This window comes from Molothrus ater, chromosome 7 (genome assembly GCF_012460135.2).
Source record: "Molothrus ater isolate BHLD 08-10-18 breed brown headed cowbird chromosome 7, BPBGC_Mater_1.1, whole genome shotgun sequence".
NCBI classification, from domain to species: Eukaryota; Metazoa; Chordata; class Aves; order Passeriformes; family Icteridae; genus Molothrus; species Molothrus ater.
In genome coordinates, this window is record NC_050484.2 from 22795963 (window position 1) to 22818014 (window position 22052).

General features: G+C 54.2%; 2 protein-coding genes across 3 annotated transcripts in view; both read right to left on the bottom strand.

Annotated features, from left to right (window-relative positions):
* TTLL4 (tubulin tyrosine ligase like 4) overlaps nucleotides 1–9709 on the bottom strand; it is a 27210-nt gene extending 17501 nt beyond the window's left edge. Inside the window, exons 1-4 of one of the 2 annotated variants that reach the window (XM_036386841.2) lie at nucleotides 9419–9705; nucleotides 1342–2626; nucleotides 549–658; nucleotides 58–121 (exon numbers count right to left, since the gene is read on the bottom strand). In XM_036386841.2, the coding sequence (XP_036242734.1) occupies nucleotides 58–121; nucleotides 549–658; nucleotides 1342–2570 (1403 nt within the window). In that variant the 5' untranslated portion in view covers nucleotides 2571–2626; nucleotides 9419–9705. Of the gene's footprint in view, nucleotides 1–57; nucleotides 122–548; nucleotides 659–1341; nucleotides 2627–9418 lie in introns of both variants that reach the window. The other variant, XM_036386842.2, reaches the window with a different exon arrangement.
* On the bottom strand, nucleotides 6119–21998 carry STK36 (serine/threonine kinase 36). The gene is made up of 26 exons (XM_036386840.2): nucleotides 21746–21998; nucleotides 20814–20954; nucleotides 20040–20117; nucleotides 19482–19612; nucleotides 18982–19231; nucleotides 18489–18582; nucleotides 18054–18223; nucleotides 17641–17840; nucleotides 17442–17562; nucleotides 17190–17333; nucleotides 16741–16920; nucleotides 16428–16525; nucleotides 15976–16081; nucleotides 15076–15217; nucleotides 14668–14795; nucleotides 13972–14076; nucleotides 13664–13762; nucleotides 13380–13474; nucleotides 12999–13062; nucleotides 12724–12834; nucleotides 12505–12579; nucleotides 11947–12121; nucleotides 11403–11550; nucleotides 11040–11199; nucleotides 10046–10786; nucleotides 6119–9945 (listed from the first exon to the last, which is right to left on the bottom strand). Exons 1-26 carry the CDS (start codon nucleotides 21923–21925, stop codon nucleotides 9763–9765), a joined length of 4119 nt encoding a protein of 1372 aa, XP_036242733.1. The 5' UTR covers nucleotides 21926–21998; the 3' UTR covers nucleotides 6119–9762.
* Nucleotides 21999–22052: the final 54 nt, after the last annotated feature.

Below are 22052 nucleotides of genomic sequence, written 5' to 3' on the forward strand. Positions count from 1 at the left end.
CTGGGACAAGTCTGGGACAAATACACCAAGTTCAGTGCACTGCTTACAGCTACTAACCTGGATGCAGGAGCGGCGGAGCTGCTGGACAACACATCAGCATCAGAGGAAGTATCTGAGTCACCTGCAGGAGGAAACAAACTCAGGTTTTGTCTCCATGAGGAGTGAATGCACACAGAGTTAGGGAGGGAAGAGAGGAAACAAATGCTGCAGGGGACAGAATCTTCCAGCTACCCCAAATCCTTAGATCCTGGCTTTTGCCCACCAATTGGGGTCGTAAAAACAGGGAAGGGAACAGAGCTGACAGCCCTGCACAGAGAGAAGATGGGTAAGTTCTGGAGAAGGACAGCTGGTGAGCCCTAGCTTGCTCCCAGAAGGAACCCATGCAGTTCCTCCTTGCTGTTACATCACTTTTGGGTTCAATACATCCTGAAATAACAGCATGAATGTAAGACAGGAGGGCAGCTGTGCTGAGTCCAGCTCCCAGACAGCTCTTGCACTCCCCACATTGAGGCGTGGAGCACAGCCCTCCCTGGGGTACCAGCACTCACTGTCCTCATACTCTTCTTGACTGTAGCTCTCGTCCAGACCATCAGGAAGTTCTTCCTCTGCTTCGTCCTGGGGATGGCTCGGCTGCAGCAGTGACCTCTCAGCAGTAGCACTGGGACAAAGGACATCACATCAAAAGGAATGGCACATGCTTTCTGTGGCCAAAAACCCAGAAACCCATGAGGCAGCATGAGATAATGTGAGTAGAGGAATGAGAGCACTGCCCTTTCCAGTACTGATGTACAAGCATGCATCCCAAGCTAGCAAGATGGAGAGGCCCCAGACCATGCTGAGAAGGAACATGTTCCAGAGCAGCTAGAAAAAAGAGGAAATAGGACACCCTCTCCCAGCAGGAGAGCAAGAACTCCATGTCCTCACACCTTCTCTATCCTGTATTAGCTATGTGTCCTTTTATGAACCCATGTCTCTGACTAGGAAGGCCTGGTTCAACAGCAGGCTTCATTCACCATATGTGCAGCGCTTTTAACTGCAGGCAGGGCCCCCCCGCTGAGTAGAACAAACTACAAATGCCACACAGTAATTCCATGCTGTGGTTGAAGGAGAAAATGGAACATCTTGGAGCCATCCCGAGTGCCTTCATCAAGCTGGGGGGTGCAGGAATGTGCCCCACCCACTAGGAGGCTGCAGTTGGGTTTTGCTCATGGACACAGCCCATGGTTATCCTTATGGCCATGTCATACTGCCCACAGTGCATCCTCTCCCAACACAAACAGACACAACGGCCAGCCTGGCACATCCTGCTGCAGCCCCCCTCCTCCTCCTGCCTTTACTTACTTAAGCTTTCCTGAGACCACAGCCTGGGCCCATTTCTCTTCTTCCTCCAGTTGGATGGTGGACACCTGTGCTGCCACTTCAGACACAGCAGCAAAGTGCAGAGGCTCTGCTCTTGCCAGGTGGTCCCCGGCACACAGAGGGCTGAGCACACCCACGAGATGGCAGCCAGTCCTGCAGAGAGGAGCGCTGGCACACGAGGCCAAGGGACGGACACTGATCCGCTCACTGCGGGCAATGGCATCGCAGGTGCCCCTAAGGCTCGAGTTACTGTTAAGGCAGTGGCTCCCCAGCTCCGAGTTCGGGGGAGCAGGAGGTTCTTTCTGGGTGATCTGCACTCCAGCATGCTGCCTCCTCCTGCTGCTCTGGTTGGACAGGCTGCCCACACTCATAAGGCCAGAACTTTCGACTTGGGACCCAAAGCCTCTGTGTGTGGCAGCCTGACTAGGTAGCTGCTGCACCGCCTTCAAGAGGCTCTTCTCCAGTTCCTTCTCTTTTGAGCTGTGAGGTCTCCCCTTAGCATCCTCCAATGAGCACTGATCCTTCCTGAGGACTGCACTGCTTGGCACAGGGGTATGGGAGGGGATTTTGTTTTGCTCTGACACAACGTTGCTGTTCGTCACTGCCCGGTTAATCAGGCTGCTACCGAAGCTGTCTCTACTGTCCCCGGAGAGGGACCATGAAGTAGCAGGAAAACTCCGGATGTTTTCCACCTTTTTCATCTTCAATGACTGCAGAAAAGGCACTTGAGCACTGCTTGGCCGTAGGAAGGAGTCGTTATTGAGCACTGGTCGACAGGAGCTGGCAGCCTGCTGACCTGAGCTGAGGGCAGAGCCTTTGACCCCAGCTCCAGAGCGCTCCTCTGCCAGCAGGCAGGGCTCCATCAGCAGGGAAGACATCACCCTTCCCGTGGCAGACATCACCCTTCCCGTGGCAGAGCCAGCGTGTCGAGGGCTTTGGAGGCTGTCTTCAGTGGGCTGTGCGTGGCATAGTGATGGTGAGCACAAGAAGCAGGATTGCTGCAGAGGGATCCCTGAGGGCAGCAGGATGCGATCCTGGAAAGCACTCGCATATCTCTTCTCTAAATTCCAGACGGGTTTGGCCTGCTGCTGAGTGAGGCGCCAGGGCCAGCACGGCTGAGGTCGTTCTGCCGGGAGGCTGCCTGACTCCAGCCCAATGCTCTTCTGCTGTTTGGGGCCCCCATTAGCATGGTCTGGTCCTGCAGACGCCATGTAGAGCCATAGCACTTGAGGCACAGTCAGTCATCTACAGCAGCATCTTTGCTGGCCTGAAACAAAAGGATAGCATGAAAGACACTGTTGCCCTGTCAGGGCACAGCACCCAGCCTAATGCCACATGAGGAAAGCAGGGTGAGCTGCTTTTCCTGCAGGGTGAAAATCACATCTCCCATTTACTGAGCTCACCAAGAGTCTCTGGAGACCAAGTCAAAGAATGGCTGGCATCTCACATGAAACCAGAGGATGCAAAGAACAATGTAAAGAGAGCCATCTGCAGGAAAGCTTGCACCCTGCAAACACACAGGGGTGCCTGAGTACCAGCCAGTGCCATGGGGTAGCAGCTCCAGCAGTCACCCTGTCTGCAACAAAGGCTGCCTGCCTGGGACCCACATGGCAGCTGGAGCCCACTCCTACAGCTCTGAGTCTCCAACATCAGCCTCCTGACTCTGCCACAAACGCCAAAACATCTGCTTATTTTCTCTCCCTGCTCCTTAAAGCTTCAGCTCAGTACATTACACAACTAGATGAGAACCTCAGCCCTTGCTTTTAAAAGGAATATGTTTCTCACTCTTGTAGAAAAGCTTAGTGCTTTTCCTTAGGGCTAAAGGCTTCCTATTGAGCTCAGGACTGAGAAGGCAGCAAGAACCAAATGCAGGGCTGTTCTAACATCAACATCCGTTTCCAGCAGAGACTGGCAGTACTGTGCCCATACATCTCTCCCCACTGCAGTCCTTCAGAAAAGTCTCCTGCAAGGACCAAACTGGCAGACCACAGAGTTGCAGATATAAGTGCCCTGAATCTTCCTAGAATGAACTATTGCACCATACCTGCAACATCCTCTTGCCTGAGGAGAAGGGAAAAGAGAAAACAAACCACTAGCCAGTTATTGCTTTAACAGATGCCTGGAGGGCCCCTGGATACAGCTGCGATAGGAATTTGTATTCCAAGCAGGCTGGCTGGTTCTTCCACCTTCCACCAGCTCTCACACGCTTGCATGTTAAAAAAAAAAAAAAAGGTATAAAAAGAAGGATAAGCAGTGCATCAGCCATCACACTCTTCCTTTTCTTGCCATACACATACACACTCCTTTCTCACCTGAAAGACAAGCCTCAGTTGCAGCAGTTAAAGTGTAGCTTGGAGACCCTGAGGTTGCTCTGCAGCACCATCACAGCAGCTCGTACCACCACAGAGCTGGGTCAGACAGACCTACACCTGCCTGACCTTCTCAACCTACAAATCAGCTCCAGTCTCCAGCACATACCAGGTCAGCAGCATCTCAGCCAGAGGATGTGGGAGATGGAACATTCCATGCAGGATCCCATAGGAGGTATACATCCTCAAGGAGAGCTGCTACCCTGCCAAGCTCTGCAAGGAAATATGGCAAGTGCTGAGTCCGTACCACACCCATAGGGCTGCATTGTTTGTTAGTGCTTGTACAGTCAAGCTGAGAACTTCTGATGAGGACAGGGCACCTGCATCCCACTGGGAGAGGCAGCCCAGAGGGCCTCCAAACCCCGGGGAAGAGAATCCCACAACTGAGATGTACAACACTATTCCATTGCTACCCAATCTGCCCCCAGCAGCAAACCTGGCTGTGTTGTGACATTCACAGCGATTAGCACAGAGCGAAGAAGCTGTGGCTCAGATGCCGTCACCTGCCCAGCTCAAATTTCCACCAGTAAACAAGGGAGCGGAGCTTGCCTTGCACACGCTGCCCCCTGCAGCTCACAAGCACACCCGGACCACAAAGTGACCCTAGCACACCAGTGAACATAGGTGTTAAAGAGCAAATTAAAATCCAAGGAGAATGAAAGTGTTCCTGCCTAGAGGATCTGTCACTGGCATCACCACCTGCACTGCCAGTTTGGCCATCGCCTGCACTCTCACTCGGCTGTGAATGACCTTGTAAAACCAGGCCTGAAGTGAAAGCCATCTGCAGCTCATCTCCACCCGGCTTTACAGCTATCAGTGAATCATCCTGCTGTAAAAATAAAAGTGATGTGGCCTAATGAAGCTGTAACAAGGGCTGTGAATTTTACAGTCAGCTTATACACAGGTGTGAAAATGCCAGCACAAGTCCTGTGTGACCCTGATCTGGAGTAAGTGACAACGGTGGCACAGATGCGACTGACACAGACACGGGGGTGCTGCTGACAGCTGTGGCTGCCAGGGTGGAGGTCTGGGCATGGCACAGCCTTAGCTAACACTGCCTGGAACCCAGCCCCACAGCAGCAGACAAAGACGTGCTGAGCTTGGCCTCTCCCAAGCAGTTTTGTCACTGGAGTTGCAGAAGTGTCTGGGCCAGCACAGGGGAGGGGTGTGCAGGAAGCAGCAGCTGCATAAGAAAGCTGCAGGGCCTTTAGCAGAGCTTTCAGGTAAGGCCTAGGCTGGCCAAGAGCTAGTCACCATCACTGTTTCCCTGTGGAGACACAGGAGCTCAGAGGTAGGGGCAGGAAGGATGAAAGGAAGATGCCCTCACAGGAGGCAGGTCAGGATGCATCCAGACTGATAGCACCAGTCCATGCTGCCTGTCCTTCCCCCCATTCACACCTCCTGCACGCCAGCACAGCCAACTCTAATGCCCACCTGAAAACTGTATCCCATCCTTACTGCAAGGACAGCTTGACAAAGCAGCTGCTGAGCATCCAGGAGACCTGATGGAGGGAGGCACCTTCACGCGCCAGGCTGTGGTCACAACAGGACAGCAGCTGCCACATCTCTGTAGCTCTGGGTAGGAAACACGTCACCTGCCCCAGGGTAAATCCCTGCTGGTTACCATCAGGGAAGCTTTCCCTTTATGTTTAATTCAGCTGGAGTTTTGGGATGGACAAAGGTCACAGCTTGATGCAATCCCTAGTTCTGCCAACCCAACTCTATGAGAAAGGAGCTGGGGTCTGTTCTGCATCTCATAATGGCAATAAAATAACACTCTTGAAATTTTATTGTAGAAACATGAGCTAGGAAAAGCCCTGGGTGAAGTGGCCAGGCTGGAATTCAAACTCAACCAAGTAATTAATGGATTTTGGCTTGGACTTATTGACACACAACACAGAGGCCAAAGCTGTCACTGTTGGAGTGACTATACAGCTGCACAATTACTCTGCCAGCACCTTTTATTGCCACACAGCTTGCTTGCAAGTGTTGGGAGGTCAGCTGGAGCACTGCCACAGCCTGTACAAATGTGACATCACTAGAGCACAGGGCCAACATGTGCCCAGCCTCTGCACACCCCAGTATGCAGCAATCAAAATCCTTTCTTCCAGCCTGAGCCCCACTGCAGCATGTGTTCCTCTAATGGCAGCGTGGCAGCTCCTCAGAGCCCTCTTCCAAACAGGAAAGGACAAGACCTCAAGAGCCCGGGTGTGCACATCATCCCACTGTTAGAAGAGTTTGGCTGTGGAGGTTATTTAAAGTGCAGCTTGGTGATACACTTAAAATAACAAGATGTAAATGTATGCACTGCAAGCTGACCTGATAACGTGTTGTCAGCCACACACAGCCTGAAATCACAAGGAAGAGAGATTAGACAACTGCAATTGCTATTGTTTTCTATGCCATTGCAGGGTGCATATTGTATTCTGTTCTTTATTATTAAAAAGGATAACACATTTTTCTAAACAAGACCTGAGTTTACACCAAATTCCTCACTTGCAGCTCTGGGACTTTTGATTAAAGCTTGAACAAGCAAGTTAACAACAATGCAAAACAAACAGGTTTTAAAACAAAAATACATTTACAAATAAGGGTTTGTATCCCTGCAAAAATTTAAAACTTTGAACAAGATCAACAACATTGATCTGAAACAAACTGAGTGCCTAGAAGTGCTCCAACAGCTCGTAGCTAGGTACAAACTTGTGTTTCAACAGCATGGAAAGAGCCCTCCCTCCCCACTGTCAGCTCCAAGAAACTAGTGGCCTCAAGGGCAGCCACACACCAAGCCAAAGCACCTGAGGCCACCAGCAAGTTCAAGCTGAAGAGCAGAGGGTGTTGCTGGCCACAATTTGTCCAAGAGGACAACACAGTTCAGAGGCAGCTTGGCCACTGCAGAGATGCTCTTGGGTACATCAGCCTGGTGTGCTGCTTTGCCACACAGTTAAGCATCACTGTTCCCTCTCAGCTTCACTGCAATCCTTGCAGAACCACATTTTGTGTGCAAATCCAGAGGATGACAACCAATTTCTGTCCCAATCAAGACGTCAAGTTTTTACGTGGCCACTCAGGTCAAAAACAAAAAAAAAAAAATGAAACAAAACAAAAAACCAGTGAGAAATCAACCTCTGTGAGGATGCATCAGCAAATTCCACCTGCATGCCAGGATTACATTTGTGCCAGGGTTGGTCATTTCCATTCATCAGCTGTGGTGCTGAACTCCACTCCACACTGAATAGAGGAAGTATGAGGAGTGTATGGCTGCCTGAAAAGACCCTTTACCTAAGCAGAGCACTGCCCTGCAAGAGAAATAGAGTAGCTCAGGTGTGTGTTCCTGTTCCCAAGGTGGAGGAGACCTCAGGGACAGCAGGATGCTGGAGCAAGCCATGGGAGAGCTGCAATCCAGCCAGCACCTCACCCGGTGCTGCAGCAAATGCCTCCCTCCATGCACACACAGAGTGGGCTGGGGACTGAAAGCTCCTTGCTTGACTTCACAAGGGACTTTCCTATCACTCTAAGGGCATTGAAGCACAGTTGCCAGATGAAGTGGGGAACTCTGGCACAACAGGCAGAAAATCCAGGGCTATAGCTTGAGTGCACCAAGGACACTTCAGATATAGGGCTCACCTCAGTGCTCAGACCTGGCCGTGACCGGACAGTGCAGGGGCCACAGCAAAGGGCAGAGCATGGAGCTCCTATTGCTGTCAAAGGATATCAACTTTTCTCCCTGGCAGACTCCCCAGGCCCTGAGGCAGATGCAGTGCACACTGACAGCAGATCATGCAGCTCTGTTTCCCCAGCAGGGAAGCTGGTAAGTGCCTGCCCTTGCTCCCACCCAATTTGTACTTTTTCATCATATGGGCAACAGAAGCAGTTGTACTGCAGCACAAACAAGAGCAGAGAAACAAGTCTGGGTTAAAAGCAAGAAGCTAAACCAGGTGGGTGTTTAACAGCCTTTCACCATGGAGGCCTACAGCCCAATCCTGAAGATCCAGACTGAAGGGACAGCATTTTCAATTGAGCTCCATGATGGGACAAAAGAGAATTACGTGGCAAGACCTGGGAAGAGTTTGGCCACCAGTGTAGGATGTGAGGGCAGTCAGCACAGCTCCATCTGATTTTAGGCAGACTAGCCCTTAGTAGAAAAATAGAAGTGGAGGATTTTGAGTGAGTGAAACAAGTATAAAATATCAACATACAGCAAGGAGACAAGAACTACCCAATTAGTTCAAGACACATAATTTCTTAGCCCACCTTCTGTTCTTGATACTTTTTACTGAAACATAGCTGCAATTGGAAGAAAAGGTTCCCAGATTTGTCCTTTAGTATGTGCTGAGGGCTCTTCCATGTCCTGACAGGGCTGGGAAAAATTCTTCTGAAGAATTTCACTGCAAAACCCTCACTCCATACAGCAATCTCTCAGGGCTCAGGAGTGGAGAAGAAACACAGACTCAAGGTGAGAAGCTGCCAAATACTCCCAGACCTGATGCATGGCAGCAACTTGGGAAATGTCAAGGAGTGGCACCCTGCCAGGGTGGTACAGCAGCCAAAGTCCCCAACCTGTGTCAGTGATCTGACATCTTCACGCAGGCGCTGTTATGTGAGGATGGTGACATTTGTCTCCTCAGCTCCTCCTTGAAATACAATCCCTACTGTGCTGAAGGACCCCCCAACTGAGGTGTGGGAGGGGGCAATTGTCATCAACCAACTTTACCTAACACAACTGCAGCAAGAGAACAATGAAAGGACAGAGAAATGCTACTATCTGCTGGGTACAAACAGTAAGAATTGTGGAAATATTATTCTATAAAACTATAATAGGGCCAACACTCGACTGTAAATTCCCCCAAACTATCCGGGAGTCACTAGATGTCATCTGCCCATTCCATGAGGAATAAGAAAGACAGGCAAGCCTTGGGGGGTCATGTAGGCAGGGTTTTGATGTATAGCTGTGGGGCTGAACTCTGAACTCCCATGAGACATCCACAGACACGCATAGGAGGCTGGCACAATGCCACAAGGTTTCCCCACACCTTCACTCCTCATTCCTGACCAAACTCTAGAGGCATTCAGGAAATACTCCAGGCTTGTCTCAACTCAGCTCTGCCTTTCATCTTTCAGACTCAACGGTCCTTTTTACAACACAAGAGCAGCCAAGCCAAGACCCCAGTGAAAGGATGGACAGCCAGGATGTCCCAGCACTCCACCTGGGCCTGGTCGATCCCAGCTCCATCCTAATACTCCAAGTACCGTTGGAGAGGCTCCCTGGGGCCGTGGGTGGCTGGGGAGCCAGCCCTTCCTTCGCTGCCGCTCGCCCGAGGAACACGCTGTGTGTCTCATTTCTCCAAGTGAAAGACTTTGATGCCGAAGCTGCTGCCAGGATGCGCTATCCTGGCGCCGGAGCGCCGCCCAGGCCGCCAACCCCAGCATGTCTCGCTACAGAGCGTTCCCGAACCGCCCCCCAGCCCTACGGTGTCACGGGGCAAGGCCGTGGCGAGCCCCGTGAGCAGGCCCGGGCGACAGCGGGGTGCCTCCTCGGGGCCCGGGCACGGCTATGGGGCGAAGGGACCGGGGAGGCAACGCGGGGGGATAAGGGCCCTACGCCCCATTGGGGGAACTCTGAGGGTGCAACCCAGGGAGACACAGGGGGAGCAAAGCCCCGCTCCACAGGCCGGCAGCGCCGCCATACTCACCGCCCGCCCGGGCCCGCCGGACCCGCCGCCGCCGTTACCATGGGGAGCCGGCGGGCCCACGTGACTACAGCTCCCGGCAGCCAGCGCGGCGGGGGCAGTGCCGCCCCCTGGCGGCGCGGCGGAGCCCGGCGGGCGGGGCTCCGGGAGCCGGCGAGAGACGCGCGGTTACAGAAGGAACGGGCATTTTGTCAGGGCCGGCTTCCCGCGAGGGGCACCCCAGATAAAGACGGCCGGGTAGAGCCCCCCCTCAGGCGGACAATGCGGATTGCAAAGAAGGTCCGGCTGGAGCCTGAGGAGGGTGAAGGAAGCGTCCATGGCGTCCCGGGATGCCCGGGCGTCACCGCTCAGCGCCGGTACGCGGCGACAGCGGGCTGGGCTCCGCGCGGCCGGGCCGGAGCTGCGAGGCGGCGGAGGAGCTGCTCGCACCGGCGGCGGAAGAGCGGCTCGCCGTGCCGGGCAAAAGGCGACTGGGGACTGACAGCGGCCAGCGCGGCCAGCCTCTCGGTGGCTTTGAGGGACAGCAGGACCTGCACAGCCAAGAGAGGGACAGGAGTCACCCACCAGCTTGACCCTTGTCCCTACAGCTCCATCAGGTTCCCCAAAGGAGCCGAGGTCCTCGTGCAGTACCTGCTGGATCTCCGGGTGCTGGCTGAGGGCTCGCAGTGCCTCGAGGGCTCCCTCCCGCACGGCCTTCCGCGGGTCCTGGCAGGTCACCTGCAGCAGGCGGTCGGGGGCCCCGCTCTGGATCAGCAGATCCCGCAGCTCCTCCCCGCGCTGGCCCAGGTTGCTGAGGGCCAGGGCCGCATTGTGGCACGTCTGGGCCCGCGAGTCGCTCAGCAGCCGGGTCAGCGCGGGCACGGCCCGGCCCAGCATCCCCGCCGGGCAGGACGCGTGGCAGGCGGCGTTGCCCACTGCAAAGGTGGCTGCCCTGCGCACGCTGCTCTCCGGGTCCCACAGGCACTCCAGCAGCCTCTCCAGCCAACCCAGCTGGCTCTCCAGCGCTGGAGAAAAGCTGTGCCGGAGCAGGTTGCCCAACAAGTTGCAGGTTCTGGCCCGTATCAGGTGTTGCTTGTGGCTGAGCAGGTAGGTCAGTGGCCGGTCAGCCACATCTGAGTCCCTCAGGATCCTCTGGAGAAAGGGCAGGTGCTCTGAACTGACCCGGGCCACGTGGGTCAGGAGAGACAGGAGGTCACTTGTGAGTATAACATTGTCTGAGGACAAGACAGACTTCAAGAAGGCAACAATGTGCTCTGAGGCAGCAGCTTCCCTCACCACTTGGTCTATGACCTGTATATCAGACACCACAAATTGGCACAAGAGGCCCATGGGGAGCTCGGTGAACGAGAAGGGCAGATGGTGAGCGCAGACCTAAGGCAGAAGGACAGACAGCACTGCTGAGTGCACTGTGCTCACACAGGAGCCGAGCCAAGCAGCAGCTGAAGGCAGCCAGCAGGTCAGTGCAAGCTTAGCAGCCAGTCCAGCTTCTCCAAGGGCTGCATAGCACCCAAATGACATCCTTGCGTGCTGCCAACAGGATGTGGTGCCATGCATTGGGGACTGCAATGTAGGAAGGGATCACCACAGTATGGGGGGAAGGAGGAACATAGGGCCAAGAGAGTACCTGCAGCAGCTGGGCAGGGATCTGGGTATCTCTCACAGCCTCCATAATCAGTGCTAAGGTGTCTTTATCCACATCCAGGGCAAAAGGGAAAGAGAGGAGCTGGCAGACCTGGATGACCACATCTGGGACAACCTCAGGGTCCCCATCCTTTCCTGCTTGCCTGAATTTGTGAAAGAGAGAGGGCTTAATACAGAGATGATCAGAAAAACCTTAGGACAAGGGGCAAAGGGCATTCCCTGTGCCAGGCACTAAGGAGAGGCTCTGCAAGTTCCAGGTCAGGAACTTCTCAGCCCTTGGTGTGCTCATGTCCATGCCCCATTCAGCAGCTGAGCTCTGCCCACTTCAGCCCTTGCCACAACTCACATCTGTGCCATGCATGCCAGGAAGCCAGGGGACAGCAGTCTCTTCAGTGTCAGCATGAGGACGCCATGGGACTGGGTGAGCTGAGGCAGACACTGGTGGGACTCACGAGTGAAGATGCTGAGGGCCAAGCTGAGGAATAACAGGGTTCCTGCAGAGAAAACAGCAGACAGAAGGGCAAAGCTAGAGAAAGAAGGCTGTAAAGTTCCTTCACTTCTGTCTGTGCTACCTGAAGGCTGCTCCACGGTAGATTCTGTGATTCCCTGCCCAAAACAGGAAAATCTCCACCCAGATGGTCACACCTGCCAGAGTGGACATTCCCTGCAGTATAGACATCCTTTTTGCTCCTCCAAAGCCAGCTCAGCTGAGCTGCTGCCAACTGGGCACAGCATGGGCCAGCCCAGCCCTCTCTCCCCAGCAGACACTGCAATCCTCAAAAAAACCACCTGAGTCCTCTGGCCTCAGGGAACAGATGTGGAGAGGGACAGACATGGAAGGATGTGAAGCAGGGTCCAAGGCAGATGCCCTGCTGTCCCACAGCTCCTACCTTGAGGGGAGAGGAGGTTCCAGTCTGGCTCTGCCATGGGGTGACCAGCACCTGGGGGTGGATCTCCCTCCAGCACTGCACCAGTGGTGCCCACATGAAGCACCACAGCAACACAATGCCAGACCAGGCTCCATAGCTCAGAGGAAGCAAAGCCCTGCTCCAAGACCACATCCTCCTAGAGGCAGAGAGGCAGATGTCAGAGGCCTTCAAGGTCCTCCATGGCTCCCCAGGGTTCTGATACATGGCTCTGCCAGTCCCATGGTCCTCTGAAGGTCAGGGCTAGACACCCATGGGCCAGGTGTCCTGCTGCACCTTTCAGCAGTGTCAGTCCCGGGGCATCTCTGCCCTCCTTCACTCCAGTGTGCCCACGGATCACCCTTCCCCACCCACCACTCTCCCATCAGCCCTGCAGGGACACAAGGTGACTTTCATGGGGTTGTGCAGCCAAAACTGCACAGTTCTTGATTTCCCTAAGCCTCATTACCAATGTGCATTCAGGCCTTTTTGCCCCCACACCTTTTGGCAGAGACCAGGCAGAGGAGATGGCTAGACTGGTACCTGTTCAAGGAGTTTCAGTAGGAGGAAAAACAACCCATCATAGAGACCAGCACCCATTGGCAGGGGGAGCTGCAGCTGTAAGAGAATGGGAGACACTCTGAAGCTGGGTGCTGGGCTCGAGGGAAGCAACATCACACTTGCACCCTTCTGAGCCCATCTTTGCACACCTCTGCAGTGGGGTATGCATGGGTCCCCAGCTTCTCTGTCCCCATCCCATACCTCAGCAGGTGCAGTCAGTGCATTTGTTACCACTGGTAGGATCTTTTCTCTCTTGAGCTCCAAAGCCACCCCATGCTGACTGAGCTGTGCCAGGAGAAATGCTGCAGCACCCTGTGGGACAAGGAGAGTTCAGCACCTTTGGGACTTTCCATCTGCTCTACTGACCCTTCATCCCTTGGCCTCATCCCACCCTGAGTGAGGAACAGTAAGGCCCAAATGGGATGCAGGGGTCTGCAAGGCTCTCAGTAGTGGCTCTGGCAAGGGGGGTGGCTTACCACAAGGGACACAACAGGAGACTGGGTGATGAGATCCACAGCCAGGGCAACCATCTCCTCACACCTGAAATGCAGGGACCAGGAGAGAAGCACTATGTTCCCACAGCTTCACATCATGCAGAACAGCAGCATCCAAATCCACACCAGTGGGATGCAGCCACGTTTCAGGAGGAGCCCTGGTTCACAGGACCTCCTTGTCTGCACTGGATTCTCCTCACCACATCCCCAGCACCCACTCACACTGCCCAGCATTCTGCTGGTATGTCTGGGTCAGAGGGATCAGTGGGACCAGGTTCCCAGCTCCAGGCAGTGTGCAGGACAGAATGCTGTTCAGGGCAGGGCATGTTCCTCTCCCACCCATGAGTGAAAGTGTCTGCTTACCTGGGAGGGGATGCCTGAAGCTGCAGGGTGAGCAGGGCCAGCAGGTACAGAGAGGCTTCACAGGCTGCCTCCTGGGTCACCTCCACCACAGGGACCTACCAAAGGAACAGAAGTCATAGCAGGGAAGGAGGAGGTGTTTCTGGGCCCTGGAGGAGAACTGCACTCTTTCGATTAAACTCCCCAAAACTCCTCCACCCCCACAGATTCATCTGACCAGTGCTCAGAGGAATGCATCCTGCTTGCCCACACTCCTACCCCTCCACCAGGGCTGTGGTCAGTCCTACCTCACCCTTCAAGAGCTGCATGAGGGAACCCCACAGAGGTTGGTTCCTTCCCAGGTGCTGGCACAGGTTCGGGTAGGCATGGCAGCCAGCATAGAGTATCTGCAAGGCAGAGGGGAGAGATGCCACCAGCCCCTGCAGACAGGTTCCACCCCATGGCTACCACGGGCTCATTTATTCAACAACTGACACCAGGCAGATGGGAGCCATTGAAGGCTAAGCTCACAGTTCCCTCTTCACCATGCTCCTAATTCCAGAGCAAAGGCCCAGGCATCTCTGGGCAGAGCCAGATAAAAGGACTGTGCCATTACCTTCAGGACGTTCAAGGAGCAGCCTGGGCCCTCCAGTCTCCCCAGCAGTCTTGCAAGCTGCTGACTCTCTCCTTCCATAAGGTTTTCAACTACTGCGTGAGCAACCTGCAGAAATCAGCCTGTTTTGCACTCTGGGCACCTGAAGCACTACCCAGACTAGAAGAGTTTAATGCTAGCAACAATTTAATGAAAGAAAGCATCTGCTTCCTACATCTTGCCTGTGTCTACTAAGGGATGCCTATCTAGCATGGCTTTGATGCACAGTCCCAGAGTTGAGATGAGCAAGGTAAAATTTCTCCTTTGCTTCCCTCCTTGTTGACTCAGAGTTAAAGAATCAAATGTAAACCTGTAATTGTTTTCACACTTACTGCCCCTTCAATTTCAGTTTTCCTACAGTTCATATCACTGTAATAAAAGAATTCCTCACGTTTTCCCTCCGTTGCCTAGTTCTTTGCTTAGTCCATCTCACAGTTGAGATCCTAAGTTTGAGTCTCTTAATTAATTCAAGAATCCTTACATTCCTAAGGTCACCTGTTGGCTGGAGAGGTTGGCAGCCCACAAATATGAGCCCTACAGTCAATACAGCCAGAGGATCCCAGCCCTCCACTCTACTGTTGAGAAAGGGATCCTCCTAGAAAAGGCTGCTGTCCCTGGGAGGACCACACCTCTTCACCCTGTAGAGAGAGCTGGTCTGACCTGCTGCTTGGCTTCCCGACAGCTGTTTCTCTCCAGGGGGATGCTGCATGCAGCAGCCAATGCAGCCAGGAAGAGGTCTGCCACACATGGGCTCTGGTCATGGGCTGACTTGCCTTCCACTGCTGCACCTGCACAGAGGCAGAGCTGGGGAGTCATTGTGCTAAAGGTGCTGAGGGGCAGCAGGGTAGGGTTGGATGGCAAGAGAGAAAAAGTCAGGCTTATGACATAATGAGGGTGAGATCTGGGATTGAGGGAGGAGAGCCCAAGTTAGCAGGGGTCTGGACAGATAAATTTCAGCCACCTCTTCTGGCCAACAGCACTACAATGGCCGTCAGTGCTCTGATGGAGCCCAAGGGGAGGAAGGAGAAGAAACCCCAGGAAGAGGTGGTGAGCTGCTACCACTGCTACCTCGAAGAGCAGGCTGCTCTGAGATGGATCCTTGAAGGAGTCTGTTCAGCAGGGGCTGATGGTCCTCTTGCAGCCTGGTGTAGAAGCGCGCAGAGATAGAAGGGTCTGTCGTGTCCAGGCTCTCACAGAGCTGGGTGAAGCACTGGGGGAGACACAGGGGTTGCCATCACTGCAGACTGAGTTTGAGAGGAAAGAAAAGGACAGCACAGGAGGAAGCTGTGGGAGGACAGCAGAGATGGGAGAAGGACTCATGCTGGAACTTCAGGGACCTCCAAATGTCCACTCCAGCCAGGTTACTGTATGGGACCCACATGTGCCTGCATGCTGCCAAAGTGAGGGGTACACATGGAGGCACATGTCCCTCCTCACCTCTATCACAGCCTGGCAGAGCATGCCCAACAGCTATTTTTGCTCTTGCTGACTCTGATGCTAAAACATGCAGCTCAAAAACAAAGGCTAAAAGATATCAAACGCAAGCCTATATGCATCTCTTGCCCAAGCCACATGTGAATCATACTCCAATGCTGAGAACCTGCTGTGCCCACCCAGCACAATCCCAGCAGCAGAACTCTTGGCAGCAGAGCCAGGGGTATGTCTGGTGAAGTGACACTTTTTGTGCCAGAGTGTGTATAAGGGGCTGCACCTGCCATTGACTCAGCTAGTAAAGCCACACCAGAATGGTAAGGCCAGTGAAAGTGCCCCTTCAGAGACCTTCTTTTGTATGCAATTCCCCACAAAAACTCCAATGGGTGAGACAGCCTGCCCTGACAAGAACGCATCAGACCCCATAGTTAGGAGCAGGGTCCTCAGGCTGTGTTCCTCCAACATACACAGACACCACCATGGCTTCTGTCCCCGGGGGGCAGAGGGTGTGAAGGAGGGAGATGGGAGCACCCTTACCAGGAGGCTTTGCTGGCAGAGTCTCATCTCACTGTCAACGGGCACAGCCAGCAGCTCCGGCAGCAGGGCCAGGAAGCAGTCAGCACTCTCCTGAACAGCCTGCAGACTAGGGGGAGAGCAGGGACAGATGAGTGCAGAGAAACATGGCCCCTTGCTGTGAGGACAGGCCCAAATGGCCCTGGCTAATGGAGCAGGCAGCACACACTCACACTGTGAGCTGCTGTCAGCAGGCAGCACCACTGGACTTGTCAGCTGTGCCTTTCCTTCAATTAATCCCATTCAAGGAAAGTGCTCCTCTGTGAGCACAGCAATATGGCATGAAGCACTTAGACCATGATGCTCCCCCACAGAGACAACTCCAGCTGCACAGTATGAACACCACCCTTCCACCTGCTGCCTGTGGTCCCCAAAGCGGCCACACAAGACCTCAGGGAACAGAAGGTTGTCCCTACCTGTCCTTTTGCCCACTCTCCTCCAGGCTACATTCACTGCTGAAATAAACTTTGGTCACCATGAGGAGGTCTGTCAGCACAGCGATACACCAGGGCTGCTGCAGAATCCAGAAAGAAACCACAAATGGGGATTGTCTGCTGACCATCCCCACACCACTACAACAGGATTCTTCCCTACCAGAACCTCCCCCTTCTCAAGGGTGCCTGGAAGAGGAACCTGTGAGCCAGATCCAGCAGGACACCAGGGCCTCCTCAGCACCAGCACTCTGTAGGGCTGGAAGGCACCCATATTTCCCTGGGGCTCTACACCCACCTTCTTGGTGACAGCACTTTCCAGGATCTGCTTGGCTAGACACAGCAGGGACAGAGGCACATTCAGCTCCTGGCAGAAGTGGTCCAGCAGCTCAGCATCACACTGGGTAGACAGGAGGTTGCCAATAACACGAAGCACAGAACGAAGATGGGAGGCTCCCTCCAGCATCCCTTCCAGCACCTGGACACAGAGAAGGCAGAAGAGCTTATAATGACCAGCAGTTTTGGTGTCTCCACCAGCCATGGAGCAGCCCTTCAACCCATTCAGGCAGGGGACAGCAGAGGAGCAGATGGCAAGCCAAGTGCACAAGACAGTTCCAACTCCTGGAGAAGCAGAGGATCTTTTTGTTGGCTGAACTGAGGTTTCTCCATATGTTTCCAACCTAATCCTGATGAAGAAGGCAGCATCCAAGTCTCCAGTCTTAGCTGCCTGGGCCAGCCATCCCTTACCTGCTGAGCAGAGTCTACCAGGCGGTCCCGGACACGGTGCTGGAAAGCTGGGTCCCTCAGCAGGCCCAGAGGCATGCTCAGCTGCATGGCTGAGGCCTCAGTGTCCTCAATCAGCTGCTGCCACTCCTCATCACTCTCCAGCTCCTAGCCACAGAAGAGAGGACTGGTGCCACAGACCCTGCCAGTCCCAGGGTCTCTTTATCAGCCCCTGGCAACTGGGCCCTGCTGTCCTCACTGAAGACACCATCTTACCTCAGTCTCCAGGTCCACAATGCTGTGCCTGCTGCAGGGCTCTGCCCTGCCAGCACCAGGCTGTGGAGGGGAACCTGCTCCAGGAAACTCCCACTCATACTCTTGAGAGAAGCTGTGCTGCCTGGCCAAGGAAAGAGTATAGTCAGTGAAAGACCTTTCCTTTCCCTCTTCCTCCTGCCCCAGCCTCTGCCTCCCTCACCCTAGGGTGGGAGGAGACTCCTCAAACTCCCACTCTGCTGTGCTGCTCTTTCCTTGCAGGAGATATGGATTCTTCTCATTGGCGGCAGTCAATGGCTCCCTCTCCTCAGGGGCTGCCTTCCCTGATGCTGCTCTAGGTCTAGGTGTAGGATGTCCATTGACAGAATCCTTCATAGATGGATCACCTGCCTTCAGTTGCTCCTGGTGGCAGAGAAGTTTGGTCAGGGCAGGATTACTCAGTCAGATGAGTCCCCTAGACCCCACCACCATGAGCACCCCACATCCTGCCTTGTGTGTTGCTGACACCCCAGCCTGACCCATGTACTCCTGTGTTTTCCCCCAGGGCCCACTTCAGTATCCTTCCTTTGCCTTGACTGTGAGACATAGCATGGGGAACCTCAGACTTTTCTCCACCTTTTTCTGTGTCTCTTCAACCATCTTCTGCTGGGCCTTTCTCAAGATCCTGGATGAGCTGCTCCTGGGGGCCACGGAATGGACTTGCTGCTCCTTCAGGGCCTGCAGCTCTGGAGACAGCTTCATGGTGAAGGGGTTTGAAATCCCATGCTCTTCTGTGTCATCAATCACTGGGGAGGCAAGAGGAGAACTTCAGCAGCAGCTCTCTCGTGGGACACAGAGAGAGTGATCTCTCTTGAGATCCCAGGGGAATCCCAAGGAACCCAGAGCAAGACCAGGAGCAGGAGCTAGGAGTCAGTGCTTGGAAAAAGCTGAGAGGAGAGAGGCATAGACCGGGATAGTAAAAATAGCAGGGCAGGGAGATCCCTCCCAGTCTCCAGACAGTAGTAGAAGGAAACAGACCTGGACAGTTTTGGAAAAGGAGTAAGTACTCACCAGTAACCCGTCCAGCAATGAAGGGGTGAGAAAGCAGCTCTGGCCATGACAGGCGCTCCTGGGGGTCCTTCATCAGTAATCCCTGAAGGAAGTCCTGCAAAACAGCAGGATCACTGATACATGTTCAGCACCCACCAGTGAGCACAGTGTACCCACCAGTCTCCCTCAGGGAGGGCACCAGGAGGCCTGTCTTTCCTGCCTAGCTCTGGGAAAGGAGTACCTCTAGTGCTTAGGGCAGATGGCAAGACATTTCCCTTCACAACCCAATAAATCACTCCTCTGCTGTTGGACCCAGTTTCCCAGCTTATGGACAGCAGACATTTGATAACAGTGATAAGGATTCCCCTTCCAGGAGGTCCAGCTCTCATTGCTTTTCTGTGTTCTGAAGTCCCTGCTAGGGGACATAAAAGCTAAGAGTGACCCACTAGGGCAGCAGGTGAGGCCAAAACTGCATTAACAGATCTCACCCTGCAGACAGGGCCTCAGCCCTTACCTTGAACACTGGGCTCATGGTCATGGGCCATTTGACAGGGTCCTTGAGGATGAGGCTGACAAGCTGGAAGATGCTGTTGGTGTAGAAGGGAGGAGTGCCCACAAACAGCTCGTACAGGATGCAGCCCACAGACCACAGGTCTGCTGTGTGGTCATACGGCCGCTCTTCCACCAGCTCAGGGGACATGTACAGTGGGGTGCCCTTGATGGACGTCAGCACCATGGTGTGGATGCTCATGGCACGGGCAAACCTGCTCAAAGCAAAGCAGAGATCTCAAGTTCAGGCTGAAACATCTGTTGCAGCTCCCAGGAAGTTCCCTATGAGTTTATCAATACTTCTTCCCTCTGGAGGACAAAATCTCCCCTCTCTGCTTAACCTCTAAATATGTACAGAATCCAGACCCCCTTCCACACACCCCCACTCCTCCTCTACAGCATGCAGGAAACCCCTTGGCTGCTCCAAGGCCCAGCATTCCCCTCAAGCTGGCCCCCAGCACTCACCCAAAGTCACAGAGCTTGACAACACCATCTTTGCCCAGCAGGATGTTCTGGGGTTTCATGTCACGGTGCAGGATGCGGTGGGAGTGCAGGTAATAGAGAGCAGAGATTAGTTGGGCAGCGATGGTCTGCACCTGCCAGAGACACAGAAACCTCACCCTGTGTACCATGGTGACACTCACTGGCACAACCACGGGGGCTAGGTCCCTTACAGCCTGGCTCTCACACTACTTCTACTTTTGTTCTGTTTGGGGCAGGGACCACCCCCAGCTGCGGGCCAGCAGTTTCTTGGAGTGGGCCAATAGCCAAGGCAGTCTAGTGCTGTGGCCCTTGTAAAGGGAACAGAGAAACTGAAGTCTCTGCAGGACCCCACTGTCCCACAATGCCAACCTGGCCTCCTCTCCATCCTTTTCAGAAGCTCTGCTAGGTAAGGTCCCAGAGGCACCCTCACCCTCCTGACATCTCCTGGCTCACAGCAGAGACCCTCTGCCTGCAGGCACACAGGTCCTGTTTTCTCTAGCCTGCAGCAAACACCTGCATGGCCACTGCAATGATAGACACCTGGTTCTCAGGCAAGCTCCCATCATCCTCCAGGATCTGGAAGAGCTCTCCCTCTGCGTAGTCAGTCACTACCACCACCTGGAGGGAAGAGCAACATGGTGAGATCAGGCCCTGGGGACCAGGACAAAGCAGGGTAAGAAATTTGAGGGAGGTGTTGGGGTGCCATCATGCAAAGTCCATCAGCTTGGGCTGGGACTTGGAATGGAAGAGAGCTCCCATGGCTGCACTGCAGCAAGGACCTGGCACTTGGCAGAGGTCTTGTAGCTGTCCATATCCCAGACAGCAAAAACAAGAGAAGAGGGGAGGACAGGACAAGCCCAGAATGGTACTGCCAAGCCCAGTGGGTAGAATCACCCTCTTGAGCTTGTTTTGAATCTGCTGTCCAATGACTTTGTTTCACGTTCCTATGTGCATAGAACAGTCTTCAATCCTCTCTTATCATATTATATCCATGAGAATTTAAATCAGTGAAAAGGCAGTCTCTGAAGAGACTGATGAGTGAAGAGCGACCCTTATCCTGTGATTTCAAACCACTCTTTCTGCATCACACAGGCCCCTGGTCAGCTCCTTCACCTCTGTATATGACCTAGTGCAGCCCACACAGGTGTTGGCTCCCCACAGAGCACATACAAAAGGGCTCTGAAAAACACTAACCAGACCCTGGGATGAAGTCACCAGCATCTCCTGAGAAAGATGTCCCTACAACAGCAGGGGACAGCCCTTGTTCCCCTCCCCAGTCAGGCAAAAGCCATTGCCTGGAGTTATCCCCTTCACCTCCTTGGCAGTCTCAAAGCTGTCAAGCATCTGGATGATGTTGGGGTGATGGAGGCCTCTCATAATCTCAATTTCCCGCTGCAGGTTCTTCAGCTCCTTCTCAGACCGCCCCACCTTGGGGATGAACTTCAAGGCCACCACCTTTCAAAGCAGGAAAAACTGGGATCAGGCCAGACTCCTGGTCAGACCCACCCTGGCAAAGGCTGCTTTTAACCCAAACAGGGTTCCAGCTGAACACAGACAGTAGAACAATGAGACATTTGTTCACTTGGACCTAGGGCTCTCCCCAGGCCCTTGCACATCAATACTGGTGCTCACACTTCTCTTCACACTAACATGGGACATGACCTTGAGATGCAGGTGAACAGCAGGCAGAACATGAGCCAGTAGTGTGCCCTGTAAATGAGGAACACTAGCAGCACCCTGGGCTGTACCAACAGGCAGGAACTGCAGCAAAGTGATTACTGACCTTTATTTCTAATCTTGTGCACCATGTTGGGAATATTGTGGCCAGGTGTTTGGCCCAGAAAGACATCAATAGGCTGGAATGGGTGTAGCAGAGAGACCCATGACGGTGAGGGGACTGAAGCATGTGGGAGGACGACACGGGAATTACAAATTGAAATGGAGGGAGGTTCAACTTGCTAAGAGGAAAACGCATTCATCCTAGTAATAGTCAGCAGCAGCTATGGGGTGCTTGTCTTGGGGGTTTCAGAGGATCTAAATTTAGTGCTGGCTCTGCTTTGAGGTCCTGAGGTCGCTCCTGATGTCCCTTGAATCCAGATCTTACTGCCAGCTGGAGCTGGTCAGGAACATCAGCAGAAAGCCGAATGGATGCCGAGTCCCAAAATCCTGGCAGAGCCTTAGAATTCAAAAGGCACCAGAAATCAGCCCCGGCCCCACACAGCAGAGCCCCAGCCCTGTCCCCTCACCTGGGCGCTGTGCTTCCGGCGCCCCTTGTACACGCGCCCGAAGGACCCTTCGCCGATCATTTCCAGGACGTGGTAGTTCTCCATCGTCCGGGACGGGGCCGCTGAGCTGCCGAGGCACGGAGGGCGGTGAGGAGCAGCGAGTCCCCTTCCGCGGGCACCTCTCCTCCCGCGGGGCGGCATCCGGCCCCCGTTCCCCGGGGCGAGTGTCGTCGCCCCTGCCCCAGGCTTTGTTGCTGCCCACCGGCTGGAAGGCAGGACGAACCCCGAGCCCCGGTGGCAGCGCTCCAGCTGCGGGATGAACCGCGCC